The 26747-nt window shown below is 43.2% G+C and overlaps 1 protein-coding gene across 1 annotated transcript in view; it reads right to left on the reverse strand.

Moving 5' to 3' along the window:
- Nucleotides 1-1980: 1980 nt before the first annotated feature.
- Nucleotides 1981-26747, reverse strand: part of PFDN1 (prefoldin subunit 1) — a 54771-nt gene continuing 30004 nt past the window's right edge. The window contains exon 4 of the mRNA XM_033095695.1: nucleotides 1981-2398. Within this exon, the coding sequence (XP_032951586.1) occupies nucleotides 2315-2398 (84 nt within the window). The 3' untranslated portion in view covers nucleotides 1981-2314. The remainder of the gene's footprint in view (nucleotides 2399-26747) is intronic.

A 26747-nucleotide genomic window follows, 5' to 3' on the forward strand; every position in this document is an offset into this window, starting at 1 on the left:
CCTCCATTCACCTGCAGGCAGAAAGGCTACACCCGTCACTCGGTGGCTTTCGGTGCTGTAGCCCTCCCTTGGTCTGGGATGCACGGGCTCTGTAGGGCCCAGGGTTTGTGCCAGTTCACTCTCAGCCTCTCTCTCCTCCAGTGTATGTGGTGGAAGACCAAAGAAGGGATGACTTGGGCCCATCCTCCTGCCTCACAGCCTGCTGGACTGCCCTGTGTTGTTGCTGTCTCTGGGACATGCTCACCTGACCGGCCTGACCCTGCTGTCCTGCCAGCTCCGCTGCCGCCTCAGGTGTGCCCGCCCCATCTCTTCTGATTGCTGAAATAAATGACTAGCTCTGCACGGACACTTCTACCTGCAATACAGTGGGGTTCTAGATTTAGTAGGGGTTGCTGCTGTTTAATTCAGTGACTTGATCTTTCTAATGTTCGAAATCCATTTCTTATTGGCCTTTCACAAATGTGCTAAATGACACTCCATTTGTTTTTGTTTTTTTTTTTTTGGCCAAAGGCTTAGGAAATATATATTTATAATTTTTAAATTACACATTCAAGGTAGTAGCATAATGTAACATACCATTGAATGATTTCTTTGCTAACACCCTGGATGTTTCAATAAATTTGTCTAAACCTCAACTGTCTGAATTATTCCAGATAAAAACCTAAGTCCTGGGGTCCTCAGCTAGTGGCCACTGTCCAGTATATGATGAGGGGCCCATTTACCTTTCCATTCTGGCTGCTACATAAGCACTGTGGGTGCTATTAGGAAAGCAGAACCCGAGGCGGTGTCCTTCAGCCAGGTCGTGGGGCCCTCGCTGAGCTAGCATCTCGCCCTAGTCCCACTCAGAGATGGGCTCACCATGGAGCCATACCTGAGTTCACCCAGAGCCTAGGAGAGGGCCTCTTGGTAACTGGGGGCTCCCGCTCTGGAAGGAGAGCGGGAGCCCCCAGTCAGCAGGCGGCCAGACCCAAAGCTTTCTTTTCCTGCTGTCTCCGCCCAACACCCCCCGCCCCCTCTATACAGAGAGAAAAGAGCTGTCATACAATACAAACGAGTCAGCCAGGCCACCCATCTCACCTTGCGCCACAGGGTGGCGCTGAGCTGCCACAGCAGCGAGTCTGACTTGCCCTCAGCCCGCCTGCCCTGCCAGCCCAGAAAGGCTGCAGCTACTTAACTACCAGCTGTCTCTCTTAAAAACAACAAAAAGCCATGATTTTATAGCATCACCTGATTTCTGTGGAGTAACTGGTCCCTCCACAGCTGATTTCAAACTACCATGATGTCCTGAACGCTGGGAAGAGAAGCGCAGCAGTGCCCCGTTAGACAGTATTTCCACCATCCAGACACAACAGACTGTTAACCTCAAAAACACAGATCAGGACCAGATCTAGTAATTGCGAAGTGGTAAATTTTAAATATCTATTGCCCTTGTTTTTAATATGATTTAATCGTAAAGTTACATAATTTAAGTTTTAGTAATGGCTGTGTTGAACAACGGGCTTGCAACAAAATTCCTACATATTGAATAACTGGTTCTCCCGAGTCAGTAGAAGCCAGCTCTAGCACACCACTGTCCCCCCGGCCTCCAGGAGGCCTCGGGATTGTAGCAGGCACCTATGACATTGGCCACAGGGAGACAGTCTTGGAGGTGCTGCTGGCTGAGTACTGAATGTTTGGGAGGAAGTAGGAAAGGAACCTTTAGGCAGACTGCCTGCCACCGCGGAACTGCTGTCCTGATCACTTACATTCAGCTATGCCCTGGTCTCCTTTCTTCCATATCTGCACATCACATGGAGGCTCTGGGATTGCGGGGTTTACTCGAAGGAACAGAAAGGGGGGAAAGGAAAGCGGAAGGCTCCGATGCAGGAGCAGGGAGGGCCATGGTCCCAGAGACAGACAGGGAGGAGCTGAGGTGGAAACAGCTTCTGCCCCTCTGGCCTTCTGTTTTCATCCATCGGCTCAAGAACCGCAGACACAGAGTGGCACAGACGCCTTTTATTGGTCAGAGCAGCATAGCTCATAGGGGGTTGGGCAGAGTTCCCCTAATCGGTCCTGGCTCCCACCTTCCCTCTCCTGGGAGTTCAAGACACCCCCAGGGGAGAGGATTGTCCTGGGCACAGGTGGCAGGCAGATCCAGAATAAAAAATACAGGGTTAGGATCTGAAAGGGGCTCATGGTGATGGAGAACATATAGGGTTACCAGATGATCCAGAGAAAACGTCCATAGGCCAGAAGCAAGGCCGCGGCCCCACACAGGCCGCTCACCCTTGCCAGGAATGGGAGGAGTCAGGAGGAAAAGCTTCCCCGAGGCTTCCTACTGTGCCCTTCGTGCCATCAGCATCTCCCGGATGTTGTCCTCGGCTTCCTTCACGCTCCGCTCCAGGTAGGATTTTTTCTGCTGTGATGAAGAAAGAAACAAGGGTTAAGGTGAACGGGCCGGGGTGGCAGATGTGGCTGTTATGCCCAATGGTCATGGCTTCTCTGTGACCAATGACTTCTAGAAGCATATTGTCAATTGGGAGCCAGGTACACACACCTGCCCAGAGTGCTCTCCCGATCCCTGACCCCGGGGGGAGGAGATGGTTTGGTACAGAAGCAGAAGTGCTGTGGAAGGCAGGCACTCTCTTCCCCTAGAAGGAAGTAGACTCTAAAAACAGGCGTCTGGGTATATGAAGTTACACAGACAAAGACCAGGAAATTCCAGGACAAAGCTCTGGCCCCATAGCAGACTGTCTCTCAAGGTTTTCCATGGCACGGGCCAGGTCCCGTAGCCACCACTGCTGCTGAATGGACAGTGTACCCTCTGCTCTGTCCAGCGAGACGACAGGGTTCGTGAGTACTAACAAGTTCTATCACACGTCTCACCGAGCAAGGCAGATGAGTCACGATGGAATCTGCTTTTCTAATGAAACTGCTGCCTGCCAGGAGTCCAGGACAGTGACACACTGAGGAAAGCAGACCTTTTGGAAGTTTACCTCCTACCCCATCTGGGTCCTAAATTAAAAATCTCAACTTAGACAAAGAACTTTACTTTCAGAAGCCACATCTGGACCAGGATTACAGAAGATTAGTCAAAGGAAATGATGTCTGTACATTACTGGCCCTGTGGTCACCCCAGAAGTATGGTGGCTTCCCCACTGGTTCCTGCCCTGAGGACATAGTTGTGGCTGCATTCCCACTTAACAGACATGAAATGAAGTCTCCCTTTTTGAGGAATACTCAAAATAATCCCACAGGGTGCGTGTGACTGAGCCACACTAGAGCCAGCAACGCAGAGCCCTGGGCCGGGCAGCCAAGCACAGCCAGTGCCCTCCTCTCACCCCTACCCCTTCACAAGAGCAGCTGAAATGCCCAGAAGACCCCGGGGAAGCCAGGGAAAGGCTGGGGCAGATGACAGGTGAGCAGCCTGGTCTGATGGGCCTTGCTTGGGAACTATCCCCAACCACTGAAAAGGGAAAATAAAAATGAATGCCTCTATCACTTGAGGCCTGCACCTAAACCTCTCTACATAACCCTGCCTCCAACTTCTCCCGCTCTCCTAAGTGATACATTTAGACTTTTTCCTATAGGTGCCAAATGCTGTGGCATCCACAAATCTTTATCAGTTCTTATGTGAACCTCTGATTCCTGTTTGTCTTTTAACTTCAAATTTCCTGAATGCTAGAAAGAGCCATATACCTCTACTCATCTCCCATCTGTCCAACTTGCACACAACTCCTTACAAAACAACAGGGGCGCCATAAAAACTAGTGCGCATCATAGTTCAATAGCCATAAATGTATATTGTTTCCAAAGGATTTTGTTTAATTACTCTGCTAAACCTGACAGAGTCCTATCATTGTGATATCAGAGTGGGAACTTAAACTTCCTTTGATAAACAACCCTTTGACGCCACTTGTGATGAGTTAAGAAAAGGGAAATACTACTAACTCCTGACACACCACTGAAGAATGTACATGTCCTGGGTGTTGCACAGAAGGGGAGCAGCAGCTAGATAGCAAGTACAATATAGCACCCAGCGCCGTGGGAACCTAAGGAAAAGGCTAGCAGAGCCAGCAGGGTTGTACTCCCTCCCGCAGGAGTCGGCCAGGGCTTGGGGACCCAGGTCTGCTACATTCCCTCTCTGCCAACTTGCTGCCCTCGCTGGCAAAACCACAAACTTGGAACATAAGCAAGAGCTCTTCTACCTACTGCCCAGGCCCCCGGACACTCAAATTCAGTATCAATTCAAATCAAATTCAGGATCAAATTCAGATCAAAATCAAAGTAATTCTTATCCTTAAAATTCTTCATTCTATGTCTCTTCCTTCTATCTTCCACTTCCAGTTACATGATTTTTTCATGAGCTTACCAACGCATGTCCTAGTCTTCAAGTTTCCAAAAAATAATGGAAAATGAACTTGTCTATATTTAAATCTCTAGTTTAAATAAACTTGCTGGATAAAAAAAAAAATTTTTCATCCCAACAGATGGGGCATCCCTAGTACAGAAGGACCTGTTTTCAAACTGTATTTCCATAGGTCCTGTCTCATCCTCAAAAACGTCTAAGCCCAAAAGACCCGCATAATCAAACGCGGACCAAAGCATCTGTCATGGGTTGAATTATGTCTCATAAAAAGATAAATTGAAGTCCTAACTCCTGGCAGCAGCGAATATGACCTAATTTGGAAATAGGGTCTTTGCAGATGTAGCCAAGTTAAGATGAGCTCATACTGGATTAGGTTGGGCCCTAAAGCCAATGATTAGCGTCCTTATAAGCAAGTCATATGAAGACAAAGGGACACACAGACACATGGAGAAGGCCGTGCTTCGACAAGGAAGGCCAAGGATGGTCAGCAACCACCAGAAGCTCTGAGGAGAAAGGAAGGATTCTTCCCTAGACACTTCTGAGGGAGCAGGGTCCTGTAACACTTTGAGTTTGGACTCCTGGCCTCCAAAACTGCGAGAGAATAAATTTCTTGTCTTAAACCACCCACTGTGTGGTAGTTAGTTATGTAGCCCTAGGAAACTAACATAGCACCTGAAATGAGGGCTGCCCGCGGAAACAGAATCTACCCCAAAGCTCTTCTGGGCCCACAGCCTCTGACCACACTGAACTGTAGAGGTGGGTAAGGATCCCTGGAAGATAACACGGTAAGATCACACTTCTGCCCTCGAAATTGCAGTAGAATTGAACCAAATATGAATTACTGTCAGAGGGGATGGAGAAAATTAAGGAACTAATGATTAAGTCAATCATTTTCTTCCTCGGATCGCCACAGTTTCTTCCTAAAACCTAGTCAAACCAGAAATTCTGTGGACATAGTCTTCCCCATTTCTGTAAATGACAACTCCATTCTTGCAATTGCTCAAAACAAAAACTTTGGCGTCATTCTTGACTTCTTTCACATCTGACATCCAACCAACCAACAAAGCCTGTCAGCGCTATCTCAAAATGTATGCAGAATCTGACCTTACTGAATAACCTTGTAAGTGGGCTCTCTTCTGCCCTTGACCCAACCTTCAGTTTCTTCCCCAACCAGTAGCCAGAGTCATCTTTTAACACTTAAAACCCTCCAATGGCTTCCCATCTCACTCAAAGGAAAAGGCACAGCCTTTTCAAAAAGCCAGGTAGTCTTGCTCTCAGCTGACTCTCCGACCTCCCCGCCTACACTCATTCAGCTCCAGCCACACTGGCCTCCGAGCTGCCCCTCAGGTCCACTCGCCATGCTCCTGCTGGCCTTTGCACTTTGGCTCCCTCTGTGTAGGAACTTTCTTGCTCAGCTATCCACATTACTTGCTCCCTCACTTCCTTCGTGCCTTTCTCCAATGTCACCTTCTGGGAAAGGCCCTGATTACATGCAGCTCCATACTCCCTATTCTCCTCAGCCTGAGTTTCCTCCAGAGCACCGATCCCCACCGGAAGCAGTATTTATCTGTGTGTCTTCCCTTACAAGAAAAGGTCGATAAGGGCGGGGCTTTGTTCTGTTCCCTGATAGAGTCCCAGTGTCCAGAAGAATGGCTGGTACAAAATAGGAACTAATACTTGGAAAAAAAAGGGCATGTATTATGGGAAATGATACCTTACTGATTTACTTATAAACACAATACTCCTTTTTAGTTCTCCCTCCTGAACTGAATGAATGAGGAACACCTGCCAGAGGAAACAAAGGCAGAAACTGACCATTTTCCTTCAAGGTGGTTTGCAGTTTTGGGCACTGCCCTCTAACCTCTACCACCCCTGGATATACACAGGTTTAAAACTCAAACCTCGCTGATCCCAATGGGGACATCAAAGCCTTGCTCAGGTCTTAAGGGCCAGGCCCTTACGCCTTCTCAGACCAACTTGTAAAAATACAGAACAAACCATCCCAATGTCCCCCATCTTGAAGTCGGAAAGCCTGGAGCAACTGCTCAGTGTCGGGGCTCTGTGAGCTACAAGAGGGTTATGCTGTGTTAACTCCAGGGGGCATTTTAAACCCAAACCTTCCACCAGGATCCCGGGAAGGCATTTGCGGTTTTTCGGTCTTGCAGAGCAATCTCCCTCAGAACCCTTTCCCTAGGAAATTCTCTAGTAGCATCAAACCACAGAGCTCTGGGTGCAGTGACATTTTTGTGAGGTTTCTGACGTGAAATTCTGAGATTTCCTGTGGGGCTCAGCATGGCCAGAGAAATGACATTGTTGGACTGATTGCTCATCAGTCTGAGGTTCTTCTTTCTGGGAGTCAGACTGAGGGGCTGGCATTTGTGTCAGTCTTCTCCTCTCGCGGAAAAAAAGAGGCTCAAGTCCCTAGAACTTTTCTGACATGACACAATCTCTCAGACTCTGAGGTAATTCATCTTGTGACCCTATCTCTACAAACTTTTTTTCTTTCCTCAGGAACTTTGTCCTCTTTCTTTCTCTAAATTAATATTTTTCCTGTTTGTCATTCTCTTGGGGTACAGAAAATAGTGTTCCCCTCCCACCCTCTACTTCCCCATTTGGAAAATGAGCATCTGGACAATAACCGTGACCCCACTCTCCCATTTCTCTTTAGTCACGGAACTCTTTCTTCAAGTGAACTCCTGTCTTAAAGACAAAATAAATAAGATAGGTAAAATGGAGCTCGGGGAAGAGGGGAGATGTGGCGGATCAAAGCAGCCCTGGCTTGTCCCCCGCCTCCAATCCAGCCTACAAGGCACACAGTCTTGGTTCCCTTGTCCCTGATGTTCTGTGAGATCTGTGCTCAAAGGCCCTCTGCGCTGAGTCCCACGTTTCTGACCCTAAGCTTTACCTACCCTGGCCACGCATTTCTTCCGCTGCTGAATCCTCAGCTTTTGCAGACCACTGCCAACTTCAAGCTCTACTATCAATCAAAAAACCTGAGACAAAGAACACGTCTCACTGTCTCTACCAGGACTTCCAAATTAAAAACCACAGAGCCTCACTGATTCTAGTGTTTTCTCAGTTTGCAGAACTGTGAAATGGCCACGGGGTGCCAGCTGCCCACAATGGGGAAGTTTAGCAAGAGGCCAAGAATTCACTGGGGGCTGAAGAGGCATGTCTTGGCAGATAAGGTGTAAAATGTGATGAAGGCCAGGAAACATGAGGAGGAAGAGAAAACAAAAGAAAGGCAATGAGGGGGCAGTGAGAGAAATCAGAAAGGGAAATGAGACAGAGATGGGCAGAGCTGTGGCAAGCAGGTGCAGAGTGCAGAGATGGCCCGGATGGCCAGGGAGCACTCACCAGGGGCAGGCCAGGCAGGCCAAGTCCCACCGGGAGTTTAAAGCTAAGAGACAACTGATCCAAGGACACATGGCCACCTGTGAACGGACCCAGGTACATCCGCTTCACCATTAAGGACATACCTAGGCTATCAGGTAACTTCTGAACTATATATGACTGGCAGACAAGCTCAAAGAAAGAAAAAGCAATTTTAGGCATGGAATAGGAGAGTAAAGAGAAATCTAAGAAGGGGTTCCTGTCTCTACATCTTTTAGAAACTGTTTTCACAGCATCTTTCAGAGGTTCCTCTGCTGAAAGACGTGGTGCAGCTGACTGGCCTTGTTTTTCTCCCAGGTGTTCTTTATCTGCTACGACACTCTGACACTGCTGCAACATGGGGTCAGACTCTCAGTCCCACCTATGAGCAGATACTCATTCTGCCCAGGAAACCTGCACTTCGTAGCAGAGACACACAGGCCGGAACGGGGGATGGGAGCTGGGGGAGCATATTATTTACTCCGAACAACAGTGTCAACGCCTTAGTCCCCCTAGGGTTTAGGTGATCTCTATCTACTCTTGCTCTCCCTAACACATCAGCTTCACTTAAATCCTAGAGACAGCCCAGTCCATCAGACAACCTGGGAAAGAAAGTAGAAAGTAAGCTCACAGGTAAGCGCAGAGCCTGGAGGGCCAAGTGTCCGATGCGTACAGCGCTGATCGGGCTTCATCCATAGAATCATGACAACTGTGGGCACAAGGCTTAAAAGGGATGAGACAAGCCAGTAAATCGTGTCAAGCGATAAGCAGCGGAAGTAGGGAGGGACATGTGGCTCAGAGAAGATTAAGGGGAGAAGGAACCTGACCACTACCTTAAATATCTAAAGCAGCGGCTCTTAAAGTGAGGTCCCTGGAAATTTCTGCAGCATCAGCAACACCTGGGAACTTGTTAGCAAGGCACAACCATGGGCCCCAACTCAGACCCACGGAATCAGCAATTCTAGCGGTGGAGCCCAGCAGTCTGTGTTTTCACAGCCCTCCAGGTGATTCTGAGGCACACTCAAATTTGAGTCACTGTTTAAAAGTGGGAGTCAGCAAACTTTTTCTATGAAGGATCAGATAGCAAATATCTTAGGCTTTGTGGGGCTGTCTCTTTCACCACTACTCTCCTCTGCCACTGTAGCGCAAACGCAGTAGACAAGGTGCAAACAAATGGGTGCAGTGTCAATGAATGGGGATGGCTGTGTTCTAACCACACAGAAACAGCATGCAGGATCCGGCCAGCAGGCTATAGTTTGCCAACCTCTGCTCTTAAAAAAGAGGGAGTCTTAAAAGGTAGAAGTGAGTCCAGCAGTTAGAGATTTTAGAAATTTTTAATTTTCAATGAAAGCTACCTAATAGAGGCATAAATTTCCATCCACCCATCCATCTATCCTTTCCTTCCTCCTTTCTTCCTCCTTCAGCCAACTGCCAAACCACTTTTCCTCCTTTTTTCCCTCTAAAAATACTGGTTCTTGAAGTTTGTGGCATCACGGTTTACCATCCTCTTCCCCCTTCCTGGTTGCAATATCCTTGGGGACTGTCCCTCATGCATCGATAGCTCACTGTCTTCCTCTACCACTGCTGCACCACCGAACAAGAATGGAGATGATATATTAATCCCATGATCTCCTTTCCCCTCACACTTTCTATCCCACCTCAGCTGACCCAGCCCATGGTCACACCCTAGAGATCTTGTCAACACCAGTAATGGCACCGCCTCCGAAATTTCAATTTCACCAGCACTACCTCCTATTTTTTCAGGTCACTTCTACCTGATGAACTCTCTCTCCAGCACTTCTTCAACTTCCTCACTCAGTGACAAGTGGTTCACTGCCCATTAGGCTTCCATGGCCGGTCCCCCTGCTCCCCAGCTTAGCTTCCACAGCCCACCATTTATACGCATTCATCCCCCTTGTAAACACCTTGTCTCCTTTACTCCTCTCCCTCTGTTGTACTTGCTGGGCTAAATGCCAACCGAAGTTAAATCCAACTGTCTGTCTACCAACCTCTAAACAGCGAATGTTGCTGGAGAAAAACATTTAATTGTGCTGAATGGTTTCACTTTAAATTCAGGACCATGAATCTCAAATGGGCACTCAACACTGTCTGGAAATTCTATTAAACTTCCGTAATATGTTGTCTGCTCTCCCAAGTAATTATTTCATATCTTGCTCTCCTTAAATCTCCTAGAGTCTTTCCTCTCATCCCCCGCTCATGAGAAAATACAAGCAGTCTGCTGAGAATTCTCTCTTCTTCCCACTACCAGATCTACTACCCGACCTACACCCATACATACACTCTCCTTTCCCTTTTGATAACATGGCTAGTGTCCCTGCTTCTGTCAGAACATAACCCTTCCACTTGCGCATTGATTCCATCCGCAGTCATCTCAAAAATTTCACTCCCACAGTTATCCTTTTTCTTAATCTTCTTTCTCTTCAATTTATTTCTCTGCAAGCTTCTTGGTGAGCAAATCATTTTTTAAAAACCCTTTCTTGACCTCACATTCCCCTGTAGGTAATGCCCTCTTTCTCTCCTCCCCTTCTTAGCAAAACTTCTTGAACCACTGATTTTTGGTAGCTGCCCTCACTTCCTTGCCTCCCACCTGCTCCTCCGACCTCTCCAATTATGCATCCATCTACTCTATTAAACTGCCTGGGATTCAGGTCACCAGTGATCTCTCCACTGCCTAAAGCAGTGGTTACTTCTCTACTCTTCTTACTCAACCCATTCTTACTCATCAACAGCATTCAACACAATTCTTCAAGTACTTTCTTCTCTTAGCCATTATGATACCACTGCTCTGGAACTTCTCTTTGCCCCATCTACACTTTCTCTTAGAAACTCTCATCTAGCCTCATAGCTGTAAGCATTATTATAACTTCCAAATTTATTATAGCCAACCCTGACCTTCCCTTAATTCCAGATTAACACATCCAATTGCTTGTAAAACATATCCTCCTGGATGTCAAACCCCAACTTGTCTAAAACAAACACAACTGATTTATGTCACCCCATCCCCTCCCAGTCTTCTCCAGCTCAGTGAATGGCACTCATCCCATTGCTCAACTTAAAAACCACAGAAACAAAACAAAAAACAAAAAACAGAAGCCATCCTGATTCTTTTGTTCTTTTCAAACTCCGTATGTTACATGCCGTTGAGTCAGCGCTTGACTCCTGGCGAGCCTACGAATGAGTGATGTCCCCAGTGTCCTGTCCTCACAGCCCTGCTCAGCTCCCGTAGACTCGTACCTATGGCTTCTTTTATGGAGTCAATCCATCTCATATGCGGTCTTCCTCTTTTCCTGCTGCCTTCTCTTTTTCCCTGCATTACTGTCTTTTCCAAAGAACCCTGCCTTCCCATGATGTGCCCGAAGTAGGACAGCATTATTCTGCCATTTTTGCTCCAGGGATGTTTCAGGCATAGTTTGCTCTGGGACCCACCCTTGTTCATCTTTCAGGCAGGTCAAGGTAGCCACAGAGCGCTCCTCCAACACCATTCTTCAAATGAATCCATTTGTTTTTCCTATCAGCCTTCTTCACTGTCCAGCTTTCGCATCTATACACACCCGGAGTACTTCGGAATACAAGGGTGGGAGTGATCTTAGCCGCGGTCTCTCCTGGTCATCTCTGCTCGTAGTGATCCTTCCTTATTCTTCCATCGCTGCCCTTCCAAGTCTCAGCCTTCTCTTGATTTCTTGGCTGCAGTCTCCATCTGAACTGGTGACTGAACCAAGGTAAGCAAAATTTCAACAATTTTGGTATTTTCAATGTCTATGTTAAAGTTGTGTATTTCTTCTGCAGTCATGACTTTTGTCTTCTTGATGTTCAAATGCAGTCCTGATTTGGCACTTTCTTCTTTTACTTTCATCAGGAGTTATTTCAAATCATTGCTATTTTCTACCAGAAAGATGATGTCATCTACGTATCTTAAATTATTGATATTTATTCCACCAATTTTCACCCGTCCTTCGAGTCTAGCCCAGTTTTTTATATGATATGTTCTGCATACAGATTAAACAAATCTGTACACTGTTGCAGGGCACATGGCCATTTAACTGCCAGTGGAATAAGGGCTCTGAAGGAGAAGCACAGTGTCTAATCGAGGAAACACCTGGCATAATCAAGGAAATCACAGAAGCACTTTTGAACTAGATTTGAAGGATGAGTAGGAATCAATTAAGTGGAGAGGTTAGAGTGGGGGAGAGAGCAATTCCAGGCAAATGGAGCAACACGTGCAAAGGTCAAATGGAGCATGGCATGTCTGAGAAGTGAATGACCACCAGTGAGGCTGAAGTACAGAGGTGGGGTGGGGAGGAAGGATAAATATATGAGAAAGAATACATACAAAGGATGAGGCTGGTGAGGATGAGTCAGATCACGGAGGGTCTCCAGCCACATTAAAGATTTAATATTTATCTTAAAGATAATGGAAAACTACTGCGTTTTAAGCAGGGGTGACAAAAATAAAATTTCCACTGAAAACAAAAGATCACTCTGGCTACAACATAGAGAATGAGTTAGAGCAGAGCTTCCAACAGAATGCCCAGTGAGTCATGAATAGTTAACCGATGTGCCCAAGATACTGATCCCTTTAGTCCCGGAGTGGCTGAGTGGGTTCAGGGTTCAGCCAAAGCCCCCTGACAGTTCCCTCCAACCTTGAGCTCCCTTTGTCCACTTACCCCCGTGAATCATGGAAACACTATTTTTTGGGTGCTGTGATATAAAAAAGGTTGGGAAACACTGGACTAGAGAACACACATGTGAATATTGAGAAACCTATTAGGAAGCCAATGCAATAGCGTTAGAAAGAGTTGACAGTATCTTGGTGGCAATGGAGAAAAACATAGATTTAAGAAATCAACAGGACTTAAGCAAGTCCTTCACCTTAACCCTCATTAGATATTAGAAGTTGGGATAGGAAGGGTGGGGTCAAGAATAACTTCCACGAGAATCAGGTTTGGAAGGGCATATTATGAGTTCAGTTTTAGACATTCTGAGTTTGAGGTACCTATAAGACATCCAACTGAAATATGAGAAAACTAGATTGTCTGAAGTTTACAGAAGTCTGGGCTAGAGATATAATTTTGTATACAGGTAATACGTGAAGCCATGAGAAGGTTGACATTCCTTAAGAAAGAACAGAGTAAGAATTACTCTAAATGTAGAAAGTCAACATTTAGTAAGATTGAAAAGAGGAGGAGGAACCAACAAATAACACTAAAAAAGGAGAGAAACTGTGTCATAGAAACCAAGAGAAGAGTAGTTCAGGACAAAGGATGAAACCACTAGAAATCACTGGATGTGTTCAAATAGAAATGATGACAACACATTAGAAGTAGTTGGGAGCGGGGGAGGGGAGTGCTACATCAAGTGGCCTCTAGGATATCTCCCAACTTAAAAGCCTATGGCTCTTTGAGACCCTAAAACTCCATGAAGGAATATTACCTGATATTTTAATTGTGACAGATGAGCCTCAAGAGCACACGTACAGCAGTGTCAGGACAAATATTAGGTCAGTGCAAAAGTAATTGCAGTTTTTCCAATTTTTAACCTTTTAAAACACAATTACTTTTGCACCAACCTAATAATCTTACCTCCTGGTCCTCAATGAGACACTGGGCTTTGTGGAGGTCCAACACAGGGTTTTAGAAATGTCAGTATAATTATGTCCAAGGAAATGATTAGAAGGGCTGAAATGCTTCATTCAGGAAATAAAGAGGCACAGAGAATATACCTCAGAGACCACAAAATGCCACAGCTATGAATTGTGTGCAGTATACGTGTACTAATGTTACAATAAACGTGACAAGTATTGGTCTGTTTCAGGAACTAAGAGATGAGAAGGGTACGTAGGCCACTATCAGTGTCACAACCCTGGGGTCTTTGATTCCTTTCTAACACAAACAAACAAACAAACAAAGCCTAAAATTTACAGTCCTGACAGAATACTTTCCTACGTTCCATCATACGTAAAAAATAAATGTACACAGTACATACATAAATAAATCTTGTGAAAACAAATTTTATAAAAGAAGTTTCCCAGTATACATTAGTTTTCTTCTGCTTTTCCAGGATCAGAATGCCAAGTCAGTAAGGGCTATTAAAACTTTACTAGTCTTCCAAATGAGCAAATAAAATAAGTTTTACTATTTCAGTTTGTCTTTAGTTTGCCCTAATCTTACAAGAAGAACAAGAGGATCAAATTAACCGTGTTTATTGTGGAGTTTGGCCTGTAGGCACCGTAAAGGGGTAGGTGTATAGGGTGTGCCTCCTGAGAGAGGAAGTAAGGGCAACACCTTGCATTCTTGGCAGTGGAGGTGTAATTGACGCAACTGTGGGGGCAAGCCTAGCCTGCAGGTATGTGTGGCAAAAGCCTGAAGTCACTACGATCCTACTCTCTACTCCAAGCAAGTCAGCAATTTCTCTTTTCTTACAATTCAACAGCAAAAAGATAAATGACCTAATTTAAAAAGGAGTAAAGGACTTAAACAGACATTTCTCCAAATAAAATACATTAATGGCCAATAGCACAAGAAAAGATGTTCAACCTCCTTAATTAGGGAAATGCAAATAAAAACCACAGCGAGATACTACTTTATATCCACTACAATGGCTATCATCAACAATGGAAAATAAGTGCTGGCAAAGATGTGGAGAAATTAGAACCCTCGTATACTGCTGGTGGGAATGTAAAATGATGCAGCTGCTGTGGAAAACAGTTTGGCAGTTACTCAAGAAGTTAAAAGATAAAATTACCATATGACCGAGCAATTCTACTCCTAGATATATATCCAAGAGAAATGAAAACAGGTGTTCAAATGAAAACTTGTGAATGTTCATAGCAGGATTATTCATAATAGCCCAAAAGTAGAAACAACCCAAATGTCCATCAACTGATGAGTAGATAAACAAAATGTGGTATATCCATATAATGGAATATTATTCCACTATAAACAGGAATGAAGGGCTGATACATGCTATAGTATGACATACATGAACCTTCAAAACATTAAGTAAAAGAAGCCAGACACAAAAAGCCACACATGGGACAGCCGGATGGCTCAGTTGGTTAGAGCGCGAGCCCTGAACAACAGGGTTGCTGGTTCGATTCCTACGTGGGATGGTGGGCTGTGACTTGGAGTTGAGCTGCGCACAACTAGATTGAAGGGCAACAACTTGGAGCTGATGGGCCCTGGAGAAACACACTGTTCCCCAATATCCCCCAATAAAATTTATGTATATATATAAAAAAAAGCCACATATGTATGATCCATTTATATGAACATCCAGAATAGGCAAATCTAGAGACAAAAAAACAGATTAATGGTTGCCAGGTGCTGGGGGAAAGGGAAATGGACAATGACTTCTTAATGGGTACGGGGTTTCTTTTGGGGGTGATAAAAATGTTCTAGAATCAGACAGTGGTGATGGTTGCACAGCATTGTGAATTTTACCTCGATTGAAAATTTAAAAAAATTCCTAGTGCTCTCAAAATGCTGCATCACAAGGAGAAAAGATCGGAGATGAAATCCGTGTTTTAAAAACAGGCATGGCAAGGCAAGTTTCTGACGAATTATTTTCACAGCAAATCAGTCTTTACTCCACCCAAACACTTAAGAGTAACACTCACAAACTGGCCAGAGTAAAATAAAAGGACATATTAATTTCTGAAAATTAACTGTAATGTTATCAGCAGAAGCACTAAATATTCAGATTAATGAGTTAATAGCGTACTCTGGGAAAGCCAATGGACAAACAAGGGTAAGGAAACTTCTGTGTGATCACAGTATTACTTTCCAATCGAGTAACATATTTACACAACTAAAAAAATAGAGATAGGGCAACCGGAAACCCATAAAAGGACCTGGAGACAGTGAAAACAAGCAAGAGCTCAAAGCCACGACCGGCAGACGCATGACTCACCGGCAGCTCCTGGGCTGATCGGGATAGGTCAGCAGAGGGCAGAACTGGAGAACGACAAATACACTCCAATATCAAAAGCCTATTTCTAAAGAGGGCAAAAACCTCGCTTTCTTTTCATTAAGAAAGAGAAAGGAAAACTTATAGTTACCTGTTCTCTAACTCTAAGCTAAATCTCCAAGTCGAACAAGCAACCCAGAGTCTCTGCTCTCATTGTTCTCAGTGTTTGGAGGGACACTGAGAGGTCAGGTCACATCACCCAGTGACATTTCTCCATCCAGGGTGATGCACAGCTCATATCATGATGAAATCACTCTATAGACCAGACGTCACAGCTGCCACTTGTCCCAACTCCACATCCACCCAAGTTACCATGGAACTAGTACAAACAGAATGGAGTTTAATATGCTATTGGCTCTGATCTAAGTAGCTGACATAATACCAATTAAGTTTATAATGACCCTGGAGTAATAAAAGAGCACTTGGCACACTTCTCTTTGCAAACATGATTCAAGGAATGGTTTTCATTTTGCCCTTTCTTCAATTTCCAGATGCGAGGCCACTTAGAAACCACTGATAATCTCCTTACTCAAAGAGTTGGTGTTTGGGGACCTTATCATTTTGTAAGAAAAGGACCACTAATATTAGAAGGCCCAGCTACTGGGAGCATCTAACCACAGACTAGGAATCCCCGTTTCTTTCAGAGTAAAACTGAATGATAATAGTGGTTGGCATCCAGAATCCGGAGCCCCGGTTTCCACTCTGATCGCCCTCTTCTTCCCTGATTATGGTTCTGGCTCTGTGAAGTACACATGGTCTCCATTTCTAAAACATGGGCAGAGGCTGCCAAGTTTATGATGGCTTCACCACAGAATCCACAGCTCTGAGGAAATACGAGCACAGGATATCACTAACCTGCTGGCACTTGCATACGTAAGCCCATCGATTAGCCCTGCCAATGGCTGTATTTATGCTACATGTGGAAGGAGGCACCAGCCCGTTGGCCACACTAACAGGGTGTATACTGAAGCTTATCAACAATGGGTCCTTTGAATAAAATCTAGAAAGTTACACATTCTTATAGCGTACCCTACAGCAATGAAATGAATGAGCTACATACATTTATTAGTGTAGGGAGAGCTCAAAAAAAGCAGGTTATTGAAAGATATGAACAACATGATGCCATCTGAATATAAGATGCTATGAAAAACGGAATGGGCAGCTGCACACCAAATACCTGTTGTTGTTGCTGCTGGTGAATGGGAAGGAGACTGAGGCAGGGCTGGGCAAGAGGTCACAAAGGAGGCTTCCTTTTCATTAGTTTTGTTTTATTTTTGTAAAAAACAAATCAAAGTAAGAGTAAATGTTACAAAATGTTAACATTTGTTATCTGGGTGGTGAGTTCACAGGTGTTCATTAAATTAGCTTTGTACATTTGTGTATCTTTACTTTTTTCCCAAATTAAAAAAAACCACAACTTTACCTTATAAACACTTGGTGGCGATATGCTTAATCTGTAAAGAGCTACAGAGCATCCACCATATGCAAATAACAAAATCCTGCACTGACCCACTGTTTACTGTGTGCCAGGCAAAGTATCAAGTGATTTACTCACATTATTTTACAAAGTATGTAGGTGCTTTTTGTAAGGGAGAAATGCTCATCCTCCTGAGTTTTAATTAGCTGCAGTCCGGGCCTCCGCAATCTACGCTTAGGGAGACTGGTGGCTTTTCTGATTGGCGTGTTTGGGAAAAGGAACTGTGGCTCAGCTCCTTCTACTTCCAGGATCTCCTGTGTGCAGAAAGTACACATTTGCCTGAGTTTGACAGGCTCTACCTGCTTCTACGGAGAGAGACCTGTGGTTGCCCCACACTTCTAGATTTACTGGGTAAGCTCATCTAGTTTGTGTGCCTAATTCTGGATCAGTTTTAGAAACCATTATTTTTGCTGAACACCTAAGAAAAACCCTTCAACCTAATCTTTACCAGTAATAAAGGTAAAATATCTAACAATGTTTTTATCAATCTGCCTGACTTTCAGTTGGCTCCACACTTAGACAGGAGATAAATATTTATTGTCTGTCTATCAACACCGTTGTTGCTGTTTTACAGCAGAGAATATTTAGGTTTAGAGATACTAAGTAATTTACCCAAGTGGGAGTAAGTGGCAGAGTCAGCGTTCAAATTCATATATGAATTCCAGAATTCCAGAATTCATATTTTTTATTATGCCACAGCATTATGTTATGCATATCAAAGAAAAGCAGACCCTAATACTTGCTAAGGATTTTTAAGATGAATTCAAAAAATATTCTAAGTGTCAAAGCTTGTATCAGTATATGCTGAAAGAGAGCAGGAAAGTACAATCTATGTGTGAGTGTATATAGGGGACAGTGAAGGTACTAGTCATTATAAAATCCCTTTAGGGAATGTTTAATCTTCAAAACTAGTAGGCATGTTTGCTTTCACCCATGTACCCACTTACGTCAAATTTTACTCTAGGTATCACAGATATATAGCAGGGTTTCCTTTCTCCTGTGCTCTAAATGAACTGTATTCAACCACTCCCTGCAATGTGGTCCCACAGACAGAGGGCTCAGTTCTGAGCCTATCTTGATATCAGCCTCTATCTTTTCTTCCCTTCTCTCCCTGAGGTAACAAACCTGCTTCGCTCAGCAGACCGGGCCTGCCCAGGGTCAGTGCTGGTAAGGGAAGGCCGCAAAGCACTTGCAACTCAGGTCTAATAGAGCTGACAGCCCCTGCTGCCACCACAAAACCAAAGGCCTGGACCACGAAGGCAGGTATTCCCTTCAGCTGGCCGGTTCTCAGCAGAAGCCTGCGCATGTGGTCTTCATTCAGTTCTCTGGACTCACTGCACTGTCCACACACCTCTGTAAAGAGTTTTACATCTCGCTGCAGAGCCCTTGGGCACAGCCCAGGAACCGCGTTCATCCCTTCTCTAGCTACCTTTTCTCCTGAGTTGACCTAACCCAGTTCTACGACTATATTTCACAATTCTCAATTTTACTTCACTAGACTGGAGTTCCAGATTCACCTGTTCTACTGTCTAGTCAACATCTCTACTTGGGTGTCTAATAGTATCTCAAAGGTTAACGGGGCCCAAACCAAACTTTCAATTTGCTTTTAAAATTATTTTTGAGGGCCGGCCCGGTGGCTCAGATAGTTGGAGCTCCATGCTCCTAACTCCGAAGGCTGCTGGTTTGATTCCCACATGGGCCAGTGGGCTCTCAACCACAAGGTTGCCGGTTCAACTCCTCGAGTCCCGCAAGGGATGGTGGGCTGCGCCCCCTGCAACTAAGATTGAACACGGTCACCTTGAGCTGAGCTGCCGCTGAGCTGAGCTGACCTGAGCTCCCAGATGGCTCGGTTGGTTGGAACGCGTCCTCTCAACCACAAGGTTGCCGGTTCGACTCCTCGACTCCCGCAAGGGATGGTGGGCTGTGCCCCTTGCAAGTAGCAATGGCAACTGGACCTGGAGCTGAGCTGCACCCTCCACAACTAAGACTGAAAGGACAACAACTTGAAACTGAACGGCACCCTCCACAACTAAGATCGAAGGGACAAGAACTTGACTTGGAAAAAAGTCCTGGAAGTACACACTCTTCCCCAATAAAGTCCTGTTCCCCTTCCCCAATAAAATCTTTTTTAAAAAAAAATTTTTTTTTAATAAAATAAAATTACTTTTGAAACTTGAAAATTGTCTAGGAAACACTGCTCTATGAATTATCAAACACACATCTGTTCCCATAAACATAGGGAATTTCTGTGGAGCTCAGTACCCCTGGAATGCTGTGTGGAAACCACACTGAACGAATAGCATTGGCACTGGAAATAACTACTTGCCCAGAACAAGCAGTACTTATACAAAGTGAGTAGAAACAATGCTGAAATCATTCATTTCAGCCTGACTCCTTTCCCTCAGACCTTTCCAGCCTCATTTCTCACTCTAAGCCTCCATTCCACCACTTTCACTTCCAGACTTTTGTTCACACTATTTCTTTGATTTGTAATGCTCTCTCTCTCCTCTGCCCCAGCCCTATCAGTAAAATTCGCAAAATTCTAACTGACCTTCAAGGCCCAGGTGAAATACACCTTCTCCCATGAACTCTTTCTAGATCTGACAAGAGAATGAGTGATATATGGTGAGTGAGCAAGGAGGTATGTATGACTCCTTCCTCAGAAGTCCAAAATTTTGAGTCCCCTCTTTCATCCCTACACCCAATCATTGTGGCTCTACTTTACCACTTCCACTGTCACCACCCGGTCCAAGTCACCATCAATCTCTCACTTGGAAATGCGACCACCTCCTAACACTTCTCCTTGCTTCCACCCTCGCCCCGTATAATCCAGTCTCAACACAGCAGCCAGAGTGGTCCTTTTAAAAAGTAAATCAGATCATGTTATTCCTCTGTGCAAAACCTTCCCCAAACTCCCAATTTCAGAGCATCATCCAAAATCCTTAATATGGTCTACATGGCCCTGTACAGTCTAGTCCCTGCTACCTCTCTGATTTCCTCTCCTACTATTCTCTACCTTGCTCATCAGCTCCAGCGGAACTGGCTTCCTTGGTGGTCTCCCAACTCATCGATAATGCCCTCATCTCCGGCTTTTTATACTTGCTATTCCCTCTGCTTGGAGCCCTCTTCTCCCAGATGTACACATAGCGTGCTTCTGCACTCCCTTCAGGCCTCTGCTCAAATATCACCTAATAGAGAAACTTTCACTGTCAATACTATGTAAAAGAGCTTATACACTCCCACCATTCTCTGTCTCCGTACCCTGTACTGTTTTTCTTTACAGCATTTATCAATTTTATTATTTATTATTTGTCTCCCCTCCCATTCTCCAGAATATAAGCTCGATGCCATCAGGCCCTTTGCTAATTTTGTCTTCATTGCCTATAATAGTGCATGGCACATAAGTAAGTACAATAGACTATAGGTTGCTTAATGTATAAGATTGAAAGAACAAAAACCCTCCATGGTTCGACATAATCCCAAAGTAATCTGTAGAATGAAGACACCAACAAACATTGAATAATGCTTTTTTCAAAATATGCATACACTGCTTCTGGTCTATCTAACAATTGGCCAAAGCCTTATGTCATGAATCTTGCAATTGTTTAGTCTTCCCAAAGGAAGGAAAAATCAATTTTAAGTGAAAAAGTTCAGCCTCTGATATTGAAAACATCAAAGCTTAAAAATTTAGGCAATCAATATTTTACAATTGAGTTCAAAACTTGACCCAGTTTTCCAACACCACCTATCTTTTCTTTCCTTCTCGTGCCTTTTCCAGAGAGAAGATAAGAGTCTGCTCTAAAGAAGGCTTTGAATTTGAACTCCAAAGATAGTGCAGGCTCTGAGTGGGAAGTGATGTTTTTCTTTACAAATTTCTAGAGCTGATTAAACTTGACCACGAATGATATGTCTTGTGCTACTTATAACGATTTAAAGTGCTGCCATATATGTCATTCCACATGACTCAAAGACCTTACCATCTACAGAGCATAGATAATCTTTTTTTTTTTTAAATGATTTTATTGGGGAAGGGGAACAGGACTTTATTGGGGAACAGTATGTACTTCCAGGATTTTTCCAAGTCAAGTTGTTGTCCTTTCAGTCTTAGTTGTGGAGGGTGCAGCTCAGCTCCAGGTCCAGTTGCCGTTGTTAGTTGCAGGGGGCGCAGCCCACCATCCTGGCAACTTTGTGGTTGAGAGCCCGCACTCCAACCAACTGAGCCACCTGTCCACCCAAGCATAGATAATCTTGAACACTGTGTTCTAAATTGTACATTTGAGACCCTTTAGTTCAGTTAGAATGATTATTTCATTAAGTTAGAGAGCAAGGCAGGTTGGTAACTTAGATGTCTGAAAGCAAGCAGTCCCAAAGCCTGCAGTGTGCCCCCAAGTGCTTAGATCTCAAAGCTTTACATAAATGTCAGGATCTTCATTAATACAGGCTTTTCCCAGACACCCCCTCCCGAAGAATCTCTAATAAAAGCAATATTTTTTTTCTTTTTTTTTTTTTTTGGTGCTAGGTTCAGACTGAAAAAAAATTGCACAAAGGAAAGAATTTTGGATAGGACCTCGGATACAAAAGAAAAAAAAATCAATAAGCAACTTCAGAATATAAAAACCAATAAGCCCTCAGGTGAGTCACTAGAAAAATATAACTGAAAATTTGCTCCTAGTTCTTACTCCACCACTGGTAAATACCTAGCAGAGGTTAGAAAAGGCATTTAAATTATTCTTTCAGTGATCTTGGATAGCTTTATATACAAGTACTAGATTGCTATCTCTATTTAACAGAAAGTGACTTCTATTATGAGGAAGAAGTTAAGGCACAGAGAGGTCAAGAGCCAAATCCAAGTAGAGCTTTATGCTGGCATTGTGGGTTAAAATTACACGCAGGTATACTGGAGTCACCCATATGATTAATTTTATCAAACAACCTGCCTCTGCACACTGAGTTAGGAGAGAGTACTAAATACAAAGATTTCTTTATTCTCACACCAACTCCCCCATTTCTAACCACCGCCTCGGGGCCCTCCCTCTCCCGCTCTCTCACAGACTAACTGCACATTTCCACCATCCAAAGCCACATTAAAAGATGAGCAAAAGACCACATTCTCCTGCTTACTCTCTAGCACAACCACTGATGAGAGCATGCTCCTTGAGCCCCACCTCTGACTACAATGTAAGTGGATGTGGGTACGTGAGCCCTGTGGGGTTTGGGAAAAGGGAGAGCTCAAACATTGTTCGTGTCAGCACTGTGAACAAGAAATCCATTCAATGAGAATAGCACCATGTTCCTTTTGCCCTTTCTCCCGAGGAACTAAATTAAACAGATTACAGACAGTGGCAAGAGCTGACCTTAGAACGGCCTCCCCCTTATTTGTTATTTTTAGCAATTTAGTCCGACAACGCCTGACAACTAAACATGCCTAGAATAGCTAAAGGGAGGGGGGATTATCAGATACTACCAGCAAAAAAAACACTAGTCATCACTTCCTCCAACCCTAAGGAAGAATCATTTTCCATGTCTTTATAGCATCACATAGAGTTTGAGCTTTTAGAGTCTCATATAAAAACAGAGTACGTATGAAACATCAGTGGAAACCGATAATGCTTCCTGACCCAGTGTACTGTTCCACCCTCACATGTGTTTTCTTAAAAACAAAAGCAGAATAAAATGAGCTACATTGTTTTACACAAAAGTTAGGAGTACAATGCATCTGTGTTCATTTTGGAAAAATTCCTCACACGATAATTATGTTCTCAAAAGAATGGCTTCATGAATAGTGATGGAATTCAAGTATTTTTATTATGCTGATGGCAGGTGAGAGATTTGTTTGAAAGCAAGACAAAGTGAGATGGGAGAAAATCCTCTAACTAATCATTATTAATAGCAAAGCATCAGCACTCATAGACACTCTATTTATAAGTGAAATAATGTAGTGACAATTCTTTGAGAAATGAATTAAATGGTAAAATAAAAATAATAAAGTCCTAAAAGTAGTATAACTATCTGTACCGACTGATTAAAATTCATAAAAATACATTTTACAAAATTTAATAAGATACCACTTATAAAAGTGTCCATATATACTCAAGGAATTTATCAACATTTTCTCAATATTTTTTGCCACTATTCATCCATTTTAAGAGAGTATAAGATAAAGCACTACCAATGAATAAAATGCCGTCTTCCTGAGTATGTTATGTTATGTATGTGGAGTTAATAAGCTAATACACAGCTCTATACAAGATTATCTCTAAAACAGGTGATACCTAATATGAACTACCTTTAAGCCATCACGTGCACATCAGTAATTTAAGGAACTACTACAAAGGCATCAAAGGAGATGCTGCCACCTTGTATTACATTTTAGCTGGCAAAGCTGTAGGCAGACTAGTTTTATTTTAGCTTCAAAAACAGGATTCCAAAGAACTTTTTAAGTGAACGTAATGATCTGGACATGTAAGAAAACCGGTTTTTATACTGCTTTGTTTTACTTTGCCTCTCTTCATTTGAAGGAGGCATTTTTGCTCCTAAAGTGGCAATTCAGGAAAAGACCAAGGTTACAATGATAAACTTAACAGAAGTGACCCTAGATATCCTAATCCCAAATAATGCAGTGACACTGAGGCTTAGTGAGGACCCTGAGGCTTAGAGTAGAGCATGGGCTAGAATTCAGAACTCCTAACTCAGCAGAAGGTATTTAAATTAGGAATTTAGGGTAATGAACGCTTTGCTGTAAATCGAGCAGACTTGGAGATCTCTATTTACGGTTCTAACATCAGTCTGACTCTTGCTCTTGTGAGCTGACATGCACAGGCTCATTAATACAGGTGTGGCCTTGTCCACACTGAGTACCGAGCAACTCACTTCTAGCCAGTATCTATTACTGCAGGTTAAAGACCTGGGATTTACTGATCAGAGTGAAAATCTGGGGTAAAGAAAAGTGTACTGATTAACTTCACCTTATTATATAGTTACAAGAGCAGGGAAGCATGCAATAATATGAAAGAAAATTCAAAGTCTAACTCATGAAAAGAAATCATTCTCTAGACATGATGGAGGAACTCAGGCATGGGAGGGAGGAGCTATGGACAAGTAGTTACAGTTAGACACCGAGAAAAGTATAGACCATATAAAGCAAACAGTAGTGAAGGTTGCAGTCGACAACCCTCTAAAGCACTCAAAGTTTATGTATGTGGTGTGTGGATAGTCTGGTATGGGTACAGACAAGTATTCCAAGGAGGGAAATCAAGGGACTCCGGGAATGTATCCTGGAAGAAAAGAATAACTGAAACGAGATGCAAAAAGCTGAACTCTGGGCTAACTGGAATGAAAACCTTTCTTTTATCTTAATCATAAAATAAGATGCACATCAGTGAACAGATCAAAAGAGTATGTATGTAAAGTATCTGTTAATATATATTTTACAGATAAATAAGAAAGGCGCTCTAGTTAATAGGGCAAATGTATTTGAACTGTTTACATCTAAGTTCTTACCAGACCTGAAATATTTCTGTTGAGGAAATGAAATATACCATAGATAGTTTACATTTGGGCAAATATTAGCACTTGGATCACAAGCAACTTGTAGTTGCTTAAATAACACATATACACTGACCAAGGCATTGATAATATTGATAATACAACCAATAACGAACACTCAACCTGAAAAAGAGCAATATATGGGCTTTTTCAGACTCGTGCCTATTCTCCCCTGAAAGCCACAGAGAAGGATTACACAGCTACATTAAGCCCTAAGATACCAGGACATAGAAAATATATATAGTTCATTATAAACTCTATAGTTTCCAACCGTCAGGCTCTTTTAGACTTAAGTCTTAAATAACTAAAAACTATTTTAAAACAAACATCCATTTTTATAAATGTTGAGAATGCAAATGAACTCTATAAAGAGGTAAGTATTCATATCTGAAATCCCAATGTATGGGACAATAAGAGAAACTCCACCCAAGACTCCCAAGTTAAAACAACAGAAAAGAGATTAATTTAAATAACTTGCAATTGTTTGTTTGTTTTTAATTTTAAAAAAATAGACACTCAGAAATACCTCACTATTTTGCTACTACTGAAGGTGGGAAATCACGCTAATTTTTAGAGCAGACACATTTTATACTTCTCTCCAGAACTCAAACTTTTCTGGGTTGGGGTGGGAGGATGTCTCTGAAAACTACTTCCCTCCCTGAGAAAGAGACTAAGTGGTTATACTGTGCAAACACTTTATGAAAACGTCCTGACCTGTTAAGGGTAAAAATGGACCATCTGGAAAGATAAATCGTGGTACGTCTGCATGGTGGAATACTATACTCAATGCAAATGAACAAATCACTATCTCGAGGAAATTCAAAAAACAATGCTGAACAAAAGAAGCAAAGCAAAAAATACAGTGATTTTGTTCAGGTAAAGTTCAAAAACAGGCAAAATTAAATTATACTGTTTTGGGGATACATACATAGGTAGTAAAACTATATTTTAAGATAAGGAAATAATTATCACAAAGGCTCAGGAAGTAGTTACCTGGTTGCGGGGTGGTGGGGGAGGAGAAGGAAGGGAGGAGGGAAAAGGGGCTCTGGTGTCCTGCCAGCTTTTTATTTCTTGGCCTGCGAAGACTGTTGCAGGTGTTTGCTTTATAAGTATTGACTAAGCTATATGTATTTTAATATATATTTCTATATTTCTGTAAATGCTATGTTTCACTACAAAATAAATAAATTACTAATTTTTTAATGGATTCTAAATTTTGAGCTATGCAAGCAGATGAACCATTGGGTGTAATTCTTGTTTAATGTATAAAAAACATTCTATCACTGGCTCTGCTCTCACCTGCCCTTCTCTCTTCGCTGAAAACACAGACAAGAATCAGTGCCTATCATTGAGTAGTGTCCACTTAACATTACCTCCAAGGAGGGGCTCCCATCATGTGCACAATGGTACCAGCTCAAAAATGAAGTAAAAACTGGACATCCATCCAAGTGCCTACCAGTCAACACCCATGCTATGGAAAAAATGATCCTCAATAGGCAGAGTAAAATCTCCTCAATCATGAGAACTTCTCCAAAACATTTTCTCATCAGTCTCAGAACTCAGCCAACTGCAGTGTCACAGGCACCTCCTATCCAGTTCTCGTGCCCCTATTCCTACTTGTTTCAGGAACCACCGTCTGACCAAAATTGTCATTTTTGAGGAAGAGTCAGGATTTTTACACAGTTTCTTAGATTTTACTTGTAGCATGGGCTGGAGAGCTATTTCACAACCCTGTGTGTGTAATATTCTGCGTCAGAAGTTGCATTATGCAGGCCAGAATAGCCTGGGTTTCTTTATTCATAGTTTTATTCTGTTATTGCTGAGCTAACCAGGGTGGTGAAAGGGGTAGTAACTATGTCAGAGATAGAGGGGAAGGAAGGTGGTCACGCAGTACATGCAAGTGCCTAAAATACAATGGGGACTTGAAACTGAAGGCAGTTGAGCCTGAAGCAGGAACTGTTTGGTCCCCCACCTGGCACAAGGGAGAGAACATAGAGTATTGTGGTCCAAATGTGTTCA

This window comes from Rhinolophus ferrumequinum, chromosome 24, assembly GCF_004115265.2.
Source record: "Rhinolophus ferrumequinum isolate MPI-CBG mRhiFer1 chromosome 24, mRhiFer1_v1.p, whole genome shotgun sequence".
Lineage (NCBI taxonomy): Eukaryota > Metazoa > Chordata > Mammalia > Chiroptera > Rhinolophidae > Rhinolophus > Rhinolophus ferrumequinum.